The sequence below is a fragment of the Syngnathus leptorhynchus genome, unplaced genomic scaffold (assembly GCF_054491065.1).
Source record: "Syngnathus leptorhynchus isolate UIUO unplaced genomic scaffold, UIUO_Slep HiC_scaffold_705, whole genome shotgun sequence".
NCBI lineage: Eukaryota > Metazoa > Chordata > Actinopteri > Syngnathiformes > Syngnathidae > Syngnathus > Syngnathus leptorhynchus.
Genome location: NW_028232565.1, coordinates 1 through 15491, shown reverse-complemented (window position 1 = coordinate 15491; position 15491 = coordinate 1). Strand labels below are relative to the sequence as shown.

Genomic DNA, 15491 nt, shown 5'->3' with positions numbered 1-15491 from the left:
CAACCAGCCAATCAGAAAGTGGGGGGTTGTTTGGGTGTGGCACTTTTCACTTTCATTTAAACTTTGACATTGATTTTTCCCTAATGAAGTGGCCTGTCATTAGGTACACCTGAAAATGGCGGCGTACCTAATAAGGTGTCCGAATGACGTCACAGATCAACCAGCCAATCAGAAAGTGGGGGGTTGTTTGGGTGTGGCACTTTTCACTTTCATTTAAACTTTGACATTGATTTTTCCCTAATGAAGTGGCCTGTCATTAGGTACACCTGAAAATGGCGGCGTACCTAATAAGGTGTCCGAATGACGTCACAGATCAACCAGCCAATCAGAAAGTGGGGGGTTGTTTGGGTGTGGCACTTTTCACTTTCATTTAAACTTTGACATTGATTTTTCCCTAATGAAGTGGCCTGTCATTAGGTACACCTGAAAATGGCGGCGTACCTAATAAGGTGTCCGAATGACGTCACAGATCAACCAGCCAATCAGAAAGTGGGGGGTTGTTTGGGTGTGGCACTTTTCACTTTCATTTAAACTTTGACACTGATTTTTCCCTAATGAAGTGGCCTGTCATTAGGTACACCTGAAAATGGCGGCGTACCTAATAAGGTGTCCGAATGACGTCACAGATCAACCAGCCAATCAGAAAGTGGGGGGTTGTTTGGGTGTGGCACTTTTCACTTTCATTTAAACTTTGACCATGATTTTTCCCTAATGAAGTGGCCTGTCATTAGGTACACCTGAAAATGGCGGCGTACCTAATAAGGTGTCCGAATGACGTCACAGATCAACCAGCCAATCAGAAAGTGGGGGGTTGTTTGGGTGTGGCACTTTTCACTTTCATTTAAACTTTGACATTGATTTTTCCCTAATGAAGTGGCCTGTCATTAGGTACACCTGAAAATGGCGGCGTACCTAATAAGGTGTCCGAATGACGTCACAGATCAACCAGCCAATCAGAAAGTGGGGGGTTGTTTGGGTGTGGCACTTTTCACTTTCATTTAAACTTTGACATTGATTTTTCCCTAATGAAGTGGCCTGTCATTAGGTACACCTGAAAATGGCGGCGTACCTAATAAGGTGTCCGAATGACGTCACAGATCAACCAGCCAATCAGAAAGTGGGGGGTTGTTTGGGTGTGGCACTTTTCACTTTCATTTAAACTTTGACACTGATTTTTCCCTAATGAAGTGGCCTGTCATTAGGTACACCTGAAAATGGCGGCGTACCTAATAAGGTGTCCGAATGACGTCACAGATCAACCAGCCAATCAGAAAGTGGGGGGTTGTTTGGGTGTGGCACTTTTCACTTTCATTTAAACTTTGACCATGATTTTTCCCTAATGAAGTGGCCTGTCATTAGGTACACCTGAAAATGGCGGCGTACCTAATAAGGTGTCCGAATGACGTCACAGATCAACCAGCCAATCAGAAAGTGGGGGGTTGTTTGGGTGTGGCACTTTTCACTTTCATTTAAACTTTGACATTGATTTTTCCCTAATGAAGTGGCCTGTCATTAGGTACACCTGAAAATGGCGGCGTACCTAATAAGGTGTCCGAATGACGTCACAGATCAACCAGCCAATCAGAAAGTGGGGGGTTGTTTGGGTGTGGCACTTTTCACTTTCATTTAAACTTTGACATTGATTTTTCCCTAATGAAGTGGCCTGTCATTAGGTACACCTGAAAATGGCGGCGTACCTAATAAGGTGTCCGAATGACGTCACAGATCAACCAGCCAATCAGAAAGTGGGGGGTTGTTTGGGTGTGGCACTTTTCACTTTCATTTAAACTTTGACCATGATTTTTCCCTAATGAAGTGGCCTGTCATTAGGTACACCTGAAAATGGCGGCGTACCTAATAAGGTGTCCGAATGACGTCACAGATCAACCAGCCAATCAGAAAGTGGGGGGTTGTTTGGGTGTGGCACTTTTCACTTTCATTTAAACTTTGACCATGATTTTTCCCTAATGAAGTGGCCTGTCATTAGGTACACCTGAAAATGGCGGCGTACCTAATAAGGTGTCCGAATGACGTCACAGATCAACCAGCCAATCAGAAAGTGGGGGGTTGTTTGGGTGTGGCACTTTTCACTTTCATTTAAACTTTGACATTGATTTTTCCCTAATGAAGTGGCCTGTCATTAGGTACACCTGAAAATGGCGGCGTACCTAATAAGGTGTCCGAATGACGTCACAGATCAACCAGCCAATCAGAAAGTGGGGGGTTGTTTGGGTGTGGCACTTTTCACTTTCATTTAAACTTTGACATTGATTTTTCCCTAATGAAGTGGCCTGTCATTAGGTACACCTGAAAATGGCGGCGTACCTAATAAGGTGTCCGAATGACGTCACAGATCAACCAGCCAATCAGAAAGTGGGGGGTTGTTTGGGTGGGGCACTTTTCACTTTCATTTAAACTTTGACATTGATTTTTCCCTAATGAAGTGGCCTGTCATTAGGTACACCTGAAAATGGCGGCGTACCTAATAAGGTGTCCGAATGACGTCACAGATCAACCAGCCAATCAGAAAGTGGGGGGTTGTTTGGGTGTGGCACTTTTCACTTTCATTTAAACTTTGACCATGATTTTTCCCTAATGAAGTGGCCTGTCATTAGGTACACCTGAAAATGGCGGCGTACCTAATAAGGTGTCCGAATGACGTCACAGATCAACCAGCCAATCAGAAAGTGGGGGGTTGTTTGGGTGTGGCACTTTTCACTTTCATTTAAACTTTGACCATGATTTTTCCCTAATGAAGTGGCCTGTCATTAGGTACACCTGAAAATGGCGGCGTACCTAATAAGGTGTCCGAATGACGTCACAGATCAACCAGCCAATCAGAAAGTGGGGGGTTGTTTGGGTGTGGCACTTTTCACTTTCATTTAAACTTTGACATTGATTTTTCCCTAATGAAGTGGCCTGTCATTAGGTACACCTGAAAGTGGCGGCGTACCTAATAAGGTGTCCGAATGACGTCACAGATCAACCAGCCAATCAGAAAGTGGGGGGTTGTTTGGGTGTGGCACTTTTCACTTTCATTTAAACTTTGACATTGATTTTTCCCTAATGAAGTGGCCTGTCATTAGGTACACCTGAAAATGGCGGCGTACCTAATAAGGTGTCCGAATGACGTCACAGATCAACCAGCCAATCAGAAAGTGGGGGGTTGTTTGGGTGTGGCACTTTTCACTTTCATTTAAACTTTGACATTGATTTTTCCCTAATGAAGTGGCCTGTCATTAGGTACACCTGAAAATGGCGGCGTACCTAATAAGGTGTCCGAATGACGTCACAGATCAACCAGCCAATCAGAAAGTGGGGGGTTGTTTGGGTGGGGCACTTTTCACTTTCATTTAAACTTTGACACTGATTTTTCCCTAATGAAGTGGCCTGTCATTAGGTACACCTGAAAATGGCGGCGTACCTAATAAAGCGTCCGAGTGACGTCACAGATCAAACAGCCAATCAGGGGGGGTGAAGGCGGGTGTGGCACTTCTCATGATTTTTGATTATGTGATTTAAAAAAAAAAAGGATCACTGTGTGTGTGGGGACGATTTGTTGAACGATTCGTTTGAACGAATCTTTTGATTGAACCGATTCTAAAGATTCAGTTCACTTAAAAGAACTGGAATGCACATCACTAGTTTAGACCGTTCGGGGTCCTTCTTACCATTTTGATGACATCACGACATATGATTGGCTGGACGTACTGTGACGTTTGAGATTGTGATTGGTCTGTTCTGCGAAAATGGGGTACAGGCGATTTTGCAAAGAAAACACCATCAAACAATTCACAATTATTGATTCATTTATTGATCCTTTCAACGTTTAAAAAGGAAAATGTAAAACTAGCAACCACAGTTGGCAGTTCAATTTTTAATAGCGGCGTGGGTTGTATGTAAGAAGTTTTGAGTGGATGGTAGGAGAATGCCTGATTAAACATGTCACAATAATGATGTACTGTTTTCAAACATAAATAATTGGACTAAATGAACAATCCCAGACCATACAGCTGACTTTGACTTTAATCATGGATAGATTAATTATAGATGTATCATGGATAGCTCAATCATAGATCTATCAAGGATAGCTCAGTCATATATTTATCATGGATAGCTCAATCCTAGCTCAATCATGGATAGCTCAAACATAGATCTATCATGGATAGCTCAAACATAGATCTATCATGGATAGCTCAAACATAGATCTATCATGGATAGCTCAAACATAGATCTATCATGGATAGCTCAAACATAGATCTATCATGGCTCTATATATATATATATATATATATATATATATGTATGTATGTATGTATGTATGGAAGGCTCAACCATAGATCTATCATGGCTCTATATATATATATATATATAATGTATGTATGTATGTATGGAAGGCTCAACCATAGATCTATGGTATGTATGTATGTTTGTACAATGAACACCAAGTAATCACTTAGTTTATTGTTTAGATTGAGTCACAATAATTACATATTTGTTTGTGCAGCAAAGTACCACCAGAAAGTCTAATTGTTTTAACCCAAATAGTCAAACTTGTCCTAGTATTAAAAAAAATCACTTCATGGTTCATCAGTTGATTGTAAACAACAGTAGAGTCAACATTTTCATGAGCTTACTTCATTTGATTGTAAACAACAGTAGAGTCAACATTTTCAAGTCAAGAAAAGAATAATGACCAATAGAACACTTCACTGCACAGCAACTCAGTGCTACAGATTCATTGATAACATTGTAAACACTGCCAACGATCACTGTAATTGATTTATCTGCTGATTATTTTCATCCTTCATCTTCATCCGCTTATCCGGGGTCGGGTCGCGTTGTTTTAAAAAAAATAATAATCATGTTTTCATTTATTTGAACAAAGTGTATGTCAACGATTAAAGGATTTTACTAAATAACAGATCACTGAATAGGTGTCAATTTGTTTTTTTAACTGCATTTTTAAGTTTTCGTCAGCTTGATGTTTTAGTAGATACTAAATGCAGTTTCCGTACCAAGGTAAACAGGCTGGCATTGAGACAACACAAGTTTGAGTGTTAGCTAACAATGGCAAAAATCCCAAGAGTTGTTCTAGTGCAAAGGTCTCGGTTCTTTGAGTGTTAGCTAACAATGGCAAAAATCCCAAGAGTTGTTCTAGTGCAAAGGTCTCGGTTCATCTCCCACTCCACCAGCGAGATGAAACACTGCAAGGCTCACTTCATGTGCCAAGGAGTCGGCGCTCTCCTTAAAAAAAAAAAAAGCAAACACACACCAAGGGTGTATGTAAGCAGCCGCATCTAATCCTCAGAGGTTAAGTTGCCCTCACCTGAGTGTCGGCCTCAGCGTAAACCCTGACCACGTCCTCGGTGCCGGACGGCCTCACGAAAGCGCGAGCTTGTCGATACTTTGCCACGGAGGCGTCAATGGCGTCCTGCAGGCCCGCCGGGCTCACCGCACGTCTTTCGGCGTCTGTCGTGTCGATCACCCGCCGGTTTGCTACCTGCCGCGCGCGCACACACAGGTTTTGCAATGACAAGCAGATGGAGGAGAAAGTACCAAGCGTGCACGTTTGCCTCGCCTTGACTTTAAGCTGCCTGTTGGGCAGGTCGGTGTAGATGGCGTCCCACTGCTGCACCGTCATTCCCTTCAAGGCCAATATGGCCTCGATCAGCAGCATGTCAGAAATGGCGTCACCTACTGTCTGTGGGAGGAACAGCACACAGCAGTCATGACTCAAGAGGACTACGGTGGACTTAGTACCTGATTTGTGACGTTGATGGTGTGCTGCAAAAGAATGGCCGCTCTCTTCCTGGTGTCATTCGCGTTGACGTCCTCAGCCAATTGCTTGATCTTCTCCTCGGCTGCAGGGCTGAACAACACCTGGCAGTGAGACTTTTGGTTAGCAAGCATGGGGAAGCTAGAATTGAACACTTACCGTCCCGTGGCCGTTAGCTTCAAAGTAAACGCTGGTGTCAAATTCTTGTGCTGCATGATGGAGATGCTTCACTCCTGTCTTGGTGCACTTCACAATCACCTGAACCAAAGCAAAAGCATTTGTTAGCGTGTCCTTTGCAATGAACGTTATAATGTGGGCGCTAACCTTCATTATGTCCTTCAAGTAGAGCGTGGAGCTGCTGTTAGCATATGCCGTTTGCACCACCGCTATCTTCAAATTTAAGCCGGCCTATGTGAAATGTACATTTTTATCAGCAGTGGTCCACTACTTGCAAAAATAAATCAATAAAACAGGTTGCCTTCTATACCTGCGTGAGCAGTTCTTTGAGGAACGTGCTGATGAGCGTCGCTATCTTGTCTCCGTCCAGCAAGTGGAAGCGGTCGTCGGAGTAGTAATAAACGATGCGGTCGGCGTCTCCGTCAAATGAACAGCAGCGCTCGCCGCGTTGAACCTTGACGCCTACCACGGAAACAGAAAGGAACATTTCAAATAGACATCATAAAACAGAAATGAATATACAGACCATCATGTCTTCGACACATTCCTTGCCACTCACGATTGCACCAAATTCAAAAGTCGGCGCATCCCACCTGTGGGCAGCTTTTGCTGCACTTTGACAAAGTCGGCCCCGCACTGATGGTTAGGTTTTCCTTGGCCTTCGTTGAAAAGGGAAATCCGCAGCTCTCTCTTGAGGTGACGCTCCATCTCGCGCAGCTTCAATGCGCCAACAGCGTTGGCGCCGTCCACCGTCAGGTGCTTTTGCTCATCCGTGCGGTTGGGTGTCTACACAAAAGACACTGCTGATGACCTTTGACTTGATCTACCTGCTTATTTGTAATTGCTACTCCATATTTTGATTGAAACGACTACCTGTGCACAGACTACAAAATAAATGATTTACATTTTTGGTGAGCTCGATAAACGCCCGGCAGAGTTTGGTGTAGTATCCTTCCACCGTGGCCTCGCCGTAGCGCCCCTGCGTGTTGTGACAGCAAACCATGTAGTGGAGCTGCGGCGTGGTCACCAAGCCGTAGTCTTATTGGACAGACGGACGGACGCAAGCGGTTTAAGATTTCACAGCCAATATATAAACTCGACCGTATGCTCGATGCTAACCTTTGCTGCACCCTCCCAATGAGGACACGCCGTCCAGTACCGCTTGAGACAGGCTAGCACTGCTGCTCCTGTGAATTTTTTTTTCCATTAACAAACATATAAATCAACAAACACTGAAGCAAATTAATATAAATATTCATCGGCAAATATTCTATGTCCTCTGTTAAAACATGTCTAATCTTCTACCAAATTGAGCCGCCATTCTACTGCACCTGGTGTCTTTGCCCACAAACACCAAGGCTTTTTGGCTCTTATCGATGTCTTCTTTTTCCACAATGTCTTCCAGCACCGCAAGCAACAGCTGCTGCTCGGCGTTGGCCAGCTGGGTGGCGTAGTCCTCCCAACCGGGCGTCACCATTTCACCCATGGGATCAATCAGCTTCACCCCGTTGTCTTCCTGCGGGACCATAAGAAGTTAGAACAGCGGAAGTTGCTACGTTAAAACTGTGTTGAGGAGCACCTCGGGGTTGTGGGAGGCAGTGACCATGACACCGATAGCGGCTTTGGTCTGTCTGGATCGCAGCGTGGCCAGAAGACCCATACGGAACATGATGTGATCGAGAAGGCTAGCGTTGGCCCTGAAGCCAGCAGTGCCATAGTGCAAGATCAAGCCTGGGGGTTTGGGGTGCACCTCAGACAGTTTAGACACTTCCTCCAAGTGGGCCATCACTGAAACAAACAGCAGTCAGCTTGCACAGTATTGATATAGCCATGTTTTTTTTGTCAAACCAAACCAAACAAATAAAAACCAAACAACAACAAACAAAAAAAACAGTCCTAACATGAATTAATCTTCAATTAATTGACATGTCCACAAATGTTTACAATGACCAATAAATCCCACGGGATTAATCTGTGACTAAAATGATTGGAAGCGTAACATCTGGAAGTACTTTTGGAATGGCAAATGATAAATGAGTCATTTGTAGATGAGTTGAAACAACTGTAAAGACTGTTTGTATGAATACAAATATAACGGCGTTAGGTTTGAAACGTACTTTGACACTGACGGAACTAAAAGCAAAACAATACAGGAAAGTTCAAATTCCATGAATACGCCCAACTGAGATTGTCGACCTTAGTTCATTCAGACCGAAACACCAAATTGACGCTAACAAATCGGTCAAGAGTCTGCAAACATGCAAATTCACTGCACTGAATTGGATAAGACTTACTGTTTGTTGTTTGCAATATTATGAGCAACAAGGACTCGATTGGGAGTCTTCCAGCTACAAGGACCCGATTGTGATTGTAAGTGAGCTACGTGGCTCAACTTCCGTGTGAGTCACCACACAGGGCGTGCCTTAAATTTTCATGCAGACAATGCTCAATAGCGTCATCTGCTGGTCAATCGTAGAAATAAAAAAATTACAATCATACTGCTGTTGGACCTTTCCTTACTCGTTCAAGACAACAAACGATATCATCGAGGTGTATTTTAATTATGGTGTCTATTTTAAAATGAAAGAATATCAAATCGTTTTTTTGGGATACTCATCGTGCACTGCGCCAATGCAATAATCGTGCAAACCTACGTGATAGTAACTTCATTTTTGGACTAGTATGTTGACAATATCTCGCTGATGTTTAGGGTCGATTCAGTCGTGCGGAACCCACGTAATGGTGATTTATTGATCTTTTGTGAGGAAAAATTGCTACGGATAATAAATGGCCGGATGGATAAGCCTGTTGGCTTGTCACTCGTGTGTCCTCCTCTTTAAGAGACGGGCTGGTCCGTGTGTCACCCAGCCGTGTCCAAGTACCCTCTGGCGGGTGGGCCATACTGACAGAGAATAAATAAATGAGCGTAAGGGAAGGTGCATAGGGATTTCCGTCGTGGCTTCTTTGCTCCTCCTCCGCCTCCATTTTTTTTTTTGCGCACACGTTTTGCGCATTCGATGCCGCAGAAAAGCGCCGCACTTTTTGGACGATTGGAAAGAATAACCCGGAGTGGATAACGCATCTATGGAGCGTTGATTTCAATCCAAAAAGGAAAGATTGCGCGTGTTGTTTGGAACGACGAGAAGAGCGGCTTGTTACGTAACGGAGAGGCTTCTGAGCTGTCCACGGTGCTGAAAAGGGTACATCGCGTATATTCAAGCCCACAAAAGCTCTTTTTATTCCATCAAAAGCTCCGTTCGATGAAACATCAATCATCTTGGGGGTGTTTTTCCATCTATACAGGGAGAAGGTCACAGGCTCGTTTGCTGTACAGCTAGATCGAGTTTATTTTTTTTATATTTTTTATTAAGCATTCCAGATAAGGGGGTCCAAATGTCGGGTCAGACGCTCACGGACCGCATCGCTGCGGCCCAGTACCAGCTGACGGGTTCGGACATGGCCAGAGCCGTGTGTAAGGCTACAACGCACGAAGTGATGGCGCCCAAGAAGAAGCACCTGGAGTGTGAGTATTGCGTGGCCCGTTTAGTCAGGCAGGCAGGCAGGCAGGCAGGCAGGCCCTTTTGCTGCATGCGGGCGGGCGGGCGGGCGTGCGCACGCAAATGTGGCGATGAACCAGTAAGGATGATTTAGCAGGCACAATGGCCACGGCTCGGAGCAACACAACTACACAAGCACACATCATGTCTTTGTCGTCATGGGGACAAATGAAAAAGTCGGCATTGCATGCAGCATTAGCAATTAGCATGTAGCATCTGCACTAGTTGACTGATTTACGGGTTTAATTTGATGCGAGGCCAAGATTGTAAAAAACCTATCTGTTTTTATAACGTGTATTTTCTCTGCGTACTGTTGTGCTGTATGTAAATAAGCAAACTATTTCCATCATGATTAATAGTCATTTTCACAAAAAATTGCTTTGTCAGGGGAAAATCCAGGAGAACATCTCAAGTTTGTTAAGGGTACTTTTAATGTCAGTTTGAATTATTCTTAGATTTGTTCTTTCTTACTCTACCCTTTAAGATGTTTTTTTTATTAGTCAAGTTGTTATGGATCACACCAGTGGTGTAAAAAGTTTTGACCTCATTTATCATGGTCTCATTTTTTTTTCTTTTTTACATCAGCAAAACCTTTCCATGTAAACACGGCCATGTAGACTATTTATATCCACTATTGTCATGGAATAGATGATAATTGCCCCCCAATTTTGGCCTGGCAGGACAGACATGATGCGTGCGTGTGTGTGTGTGTAGTTTTTTTGCTCTGATCTTTACTGCCACTTGTGCTCTGGCGTCTTCCATTGTGATCCGCTCCCTTTGTGAATAATTCACTCATCAGCCAATGCTGCCCTGCATTATTTACATTGCAAAAGGCGACAATGTTGGATTGCTTTTCTTGCCTCATCTTCAAACTGAACCTAAAAATCGTCAGGCTCAGCACCATCACCATCGTCACACAATTTCCGTTTGTCTTCCACTGACCGGCGTGATGCTATCTTGCTAATAAGAACTCTGTAGGATCACTTGTTGCCATGACGACACACACATTCAGATGTACATTATTGAGAGAACCCAGAGAGCAAATTTAGAGACATGTTTCTAAATACAGTCTCTATATTGAAAGATAATGGAGGGACACACGTGCAAAGACAGAACAATGTTGAACGGAATTGTAGCGTTGATCTGTTTTTCACAGTTATGGGATTTTTTTGGGCTGTGGTGACGCGCTTGAGTCACTCCCAAGTCTTATTTTGGGGACTCATCTCTTGTACGACTGGCTTCTTAATGGAGCATGCCGGTCTACCCATTGAAGCAGCCTGCCCAACAGGGGAGCTCGCAGATCATTCTTAGAAGCGGCGGATTATCGTAAGAGTCTTTCTATAGCTCAAGCCAATCCTCATTAGCATGTTTATTATCCGTGTTTGTTTACTACAAGTGACAATTTGGCAAAACGTTTAAGGTGACCGGCGGCGTATGGGCGAGTGTTGAAGGAACACTTGTTATGAGATTACATAAGCGGCCATTGCTTGCGCTGGACAGCGGGTGTCAGCCATGTTGCATGTGCAGCATGTCCACAGTGGCGACATGGAAATATGCAAGCAGTGACGTGCGGGTGCCCTAAAAAAAAAACTAAAGACAATTTTAGTGGCCACTCTGTCTCGAAACTGTGTTGCCGGTCTGCACTTGAGTGGGCCGATCTATTTTTGGCGAGGCCAAGGTCCGCTCTGTCTAACGGCCTTCGGCCGTTTCCATCACCAAAGCCGCCTGCCGATACTCGATGCTAGCCTTTTTGCTGACGTCAATGTCACGGCCTTCGAGACGCTCATTACTGTACATACTTGCCGGACACAACATTAGGTACACTTCAAAAGTCACATCATTTGTGATTTTGCTGACTTTGTAGGGAGCACTATCGAGACGTCAAATGAAATTCTTTTCGCCTTTGCAGACCTGGTGTCGGCCACCAACACCACCAACGTGAACATCCCGCAGATGGCCGACACGCTTTTCGAGCGGGCTACCAACGCCAGCTGGGTGGTGGTCTTCAAGGCCCTGGTGACCACCCACCACATGTGCGTGCACGGCAATGAGGTACGTACACCTTTGTCCGCGTTCTTTGCGTAAAACTGCGTGCTGCTTTTGAAATGCTCTCATTTTCTGTGCAGAGGTTCATCCAGTACTTGGCCTCCAGGACTTCGCTCTTTAACCTCAGCAACTTCATCGACAAAACTGGCTCGAATGGTAAAAAGAACATGTTTGGGCAACAGTTTATCCAAATTTGTTCTTTGCTAAAGTAGTCCAAGGTGTTTTAGTCACGCCCCCAAAAGTCAGGAATCGTAAAACGGTGAAAAATAGTTTAACGTTACACTTCCACATCATTCCCAGCCTTTGCATATATTCAGCAATGATTTTTAGAAACAAGTCATTGAAATTCTCGGCTCTCTTTTGAAGGCTACGACATGTCCACGTTCATCAGACGGTACGGCCGCTACCTGAACGAAAAAGCCTTCGCCTACCGCCAGATGGCTTTCGACTTCACTCGAGTTAAAAAAGGGTACGACGGCGTCGATGACTGTGTCCGTCTTCGATGCACCGACTTGATTTCAAGTGTGTTTGCCGAGCAGGGCAGAGGGCGTGATGAGGACCATGACCACGGAGAAGCTTTTGAAGGGCATGCCCGTCTTGCAGACTCAGATCGACACGCTTCTTGAGTTTGACGTGAGTCGCTACGATTTCACGTCTTTAGCGGCTTTTAGTAATAATTTTTGTCCTTACCTGTTTGGTGTCAGGTTCATCCCAAGGAGCTGAACAACGGCATCATCAACGCTGCTTTCTTGCTGCTCTTCAAGGACTTGGTCAAGCTCTTTGCATCCTACAACGATGGCATCATCAACATGTTGGGTCAGTTTGGAAACGCGACAAAAACAACCCGTGCACATTCTACGATTGTGACTATTTTGTTTTGATACAGAGAAATATTTCAAGATGAAAAAGAGCGACTGTAAGGAGGCGTTGGAGATCTACAAGAGGTTCCTGACCCGGGTGACTAAAATCGGGGAGTTTATGAAGCTGGCGGAGGTATTTGCTAACATGCCACGGGTGAACTATTTGAACACAAACGGTGCAGCAACACAGCTACACTGACAATAACAAAACTTTTTTTCTTTCTTCAGACCGTTGGAGTTGACAAAAACGACATCCCCGACATTAACTACGTAAGTTACTCTGAAGCGCATGTATGTAGACACTTGCCACTTCTCACCAGCCACCTTGACCCCTCCCCTCCCAGTGTCTCCACCCCAACGTGGTGGTGGACCTGGCAGACTCGGACGACGACGACTGTCCGTTTAAACCTCCGGAGGAGGAGCCGGTAACCGTAGCGATGGCCGAGTGCCTGCTCGCAGGATGGCGTGTCAGCATGCTGGGCCTAATCGCGTTTGACACGTTAGCGAGAGACACACATTGCGTGTTTGTAGTCTTCAAAAAACGTGTCACGGTAGTTGGACGTTGTTTTCAGTGGCGGGACATTAAAAGATAATTTCTAATAGTTTGTGTTTTGACTGCTGTGTGTGGATGGAGGATTCTTTTTTTTTTTTTTAGTGTTACTATGGCAATCTAATCTCCCCAGGGCCTTCAAAGTCAGGTATTTGACTTATTGATTAATTTATTTTTTACATGTGGCTTCCGTGTGTTAGGCCCCCAGCAGTATCCTGGAGTCTCTGGAAACGCACATGAATGGCCTGGAGGACGTCAAGGGTGGCAAGAAGGGGTAAGTTGCGCTGTCCATTCATGGAAAATCTCCCAAAAAAGCTTGCGAAATTGTTTTTGAGCCAGGAAATGTCCATCTATAAAAGAACCAATGAGGCTTGATGGCTGTCTTCAATTTTCCTTTAATCCTTGCTCTCTTTTATCCCCCTTTTCGTTCATGTGGGATCACCAGTGAAGGGTGAGCATAAATATTGGGTTTGGGGTTAAGCAACCTTGACCTTTTTGAATGTTACTCGATTTCTTTTTTTTTTTTTATATTCACATGGGAACCAACCAGTGGAAATAGATATGGAATTAGTAGCCCACCTGACAAGTGTGTTGGTGTTGTTTTGACCGCATGTGTGAAGTCTATAAGACACACGTGCGATAAGAGAGTGCCATATGAATCATAATGCAATATGGTCTCGCAAGAATTTAGTCAAAAGATTTAACCTGTTTTCCATTCAGTGCACTACATTTATACAAATATTTGTAATTTTTTTTAATGATCCCAAAGGGTTGAATTGTGAATTATTTTTGCATGATTTTGTATTCTAAATATACAGCATATAAAATCCTACTAAATTCTTCCAGACCAGCCTGCAAAATATGAAGAGGTTTATTCATTTGAGCACAAAACCAAATTATTGTTAATGGGATGAACCCTTCATATGATCACATGATCACGTTTTGAATTGTAGCATTCATCCCGTTTCAAGTTTTCCTACTGAAGTGTGTTTTTCCACACTAAGTGCTTTCCCTTTTTTCTTTTGATTCTTTTAGGTCTCCGACTAAGGTAAGCTGCATATTTCGACTGATTTCTACTTTTGCTTCGTCCTTGTGTCTGACCACAAGTGTGATTGCGTACGTCGCAGGGTTCTCCCACAAACAACGTGTCTCCGACTTCGACTCCAGCCAAATCATCAAACGCCGTCCCGGCACTGCAGCCTCCGCCTGGGGAGAGCGCAGCCGCCGCCGCCGCTCCGGCTGCACCCGAGCCAGCGGAAGAGTACGTAGCAGCTTCATTCCTTGAGCTTAATGCTAACATTTAAGGCAAAATGCCATACATGGGCTAGCAGAAATTAGCATCGATGTTACAGTGATTCTAAACCTTCCTATGACTTCTAGTTGAACACACTCGGTGCAGCAACACTTACAAACAACGCTCAAATCCACATAAAAAACAATTTCTACCTTTAATCCAGTTCCTTGTTGGACCTGGATCCTCTGTCCTCTTCTGGCCCGCCAGCAGCATCCGCAGGCCCCACGTCCTGGGGAGGTAAGATCCCACCATGTCCACTCTGAAAACAAAAAGACTGAATTTAAGGAATGGCAGATCATTAAGTAGCTAAAAATAATAATAAAATAACCACTTGTGTTGTTCTTTTTACAGACCTTCTCGGATCAGGTGAGTGTTTTCATCCTTGTTTTGCACGTGGTGCTTCTCTTTTTCAAGTCGGGGCCTTCCTGGCTGTCTGAAACACAATCAGAAGCAACGCTATTTATTCACAGGAGTTTATTCTATTCATCTCATGATTGTGGCGATATTGATTTAATCGAGTAAGTCCCAGGTACCAAAAGCACGGCCCGTCGCTGTTTGAATCTAAATGTTCTGACAATGTTTTTTTTAGTGTGTTCCGGATCCTGTTCGACTCTCAATGTGTCTTCACTGACTTCCTTGTTTGTCTCCTCTAAAGATCGCTATTAGTCTCAGTGGTCTTGTTCTTGTGTCTCTTTCTTCCTTCTCCCTCCACATCCTTCATTGTCTGAATTTGGTTTACAACAACGGGGTCAACTCCTTTGAAAATGTGTTGACTGGAATTTTACTTTGTTTAATTGGGCTTTATTTGAATTTTCTACCCGCTCAACATGGGGTGGCTTTCTTTATTTGGGGTCTGCAACCCCCCCCACCCCACGCACAACCCCTTCACCCCTTTCCTCAGAAATGGGCGATTCCTTGCTAGCCGAGCCCGCTTTGGCTGCGGAGGCCGCCGCCCCCTCCCCTGCCGCCGCCGACTCCACGCCTACCCCCGCCGCGCCAGAAGCTGGAGTCCCTCTAGCTCCTCCCAGTAGCACGGCGGCCGCCACCTCCCCTGGCGCCACCAATATGGATCTGTTAGGAGGTTAGTGGGCTTCCACCGAGCAGGGTTGTCTACCCGACATCCTCTCAGGGAAGCTCAACCCCCCCCCCCCCCCACAAGAACCCGTCTAGTGATGTGATGCCACGCTTAGATGCATGCGCAGACATATTTCAATTACAGCCCGTATTT

The 15491-nt window shown here is 44.6% G+C and overlaps 2 protein-coding genes across 2 annotated transcripts; one reads left to right on the top strand and one right to left on the bottom strand.

Moving 5' to 3' along the window:
* Positions 1 to 4444: 4444 nt before the first annotated feature.
* LOC147036294 (phosphoacetylglucosamine mutase-like) lies at positions 4445 to 8362 on the bottom strand. Its single transcript, XM_085905304.1, has 13 exons — positions 8251 to 8362; positions 7536 to 7744; positions 7288 to 7472; positions 7076 to 7143; positions 6861 to 6994; positions 6550 to 6742; positions 6267 to 6418; positions 6104 to 6187; positions 5939 to 6037; positions 5764 to 5883; positions 5582 to 5704; positions 5330 to 5503; positions 4445 to 5247 (listed from the first exon to the last, which is right to left on the bottom strand). Coding segments are annotated over exons 1-13 (1632 nt in total). The 5' UTR covers positions 8252 to 8362; the 3' UTR covers positions 4445 to 5157.
* Positions 8363 to 9349: 987 nt separating this feature from the next.
* On the top strand, positions 9350 to 15344 carry LOC147036293 (clathrin coat assembly protein AP180-like; the record flags this gene model as incomplete). The annotated part of the gene is made up of 15 exons (XM_085905303.1): positions 9350 to 9479; positions 11423 to 11565; positions 11640 to 11715; positions 11926 to 12028; positions 12099 to 12192; positions 12264 to 12375; positions 12446 to 12552; positions 12648 to 12689; positions 13170 to 13243; positions 13415 to 13420; positions 14005 to 14017; positions 14097 to 14230; positions 14427 to 14500; positions 14615 to 14629; positions 15165 to 15344. Coding segments are annotated over exons 1-15 (1303 nt in total), but the record flags the coding sequence as incomplete, so codon positions are not given.
* Positions 15345 to 15491: the final 147 nt, after the last annotated feature.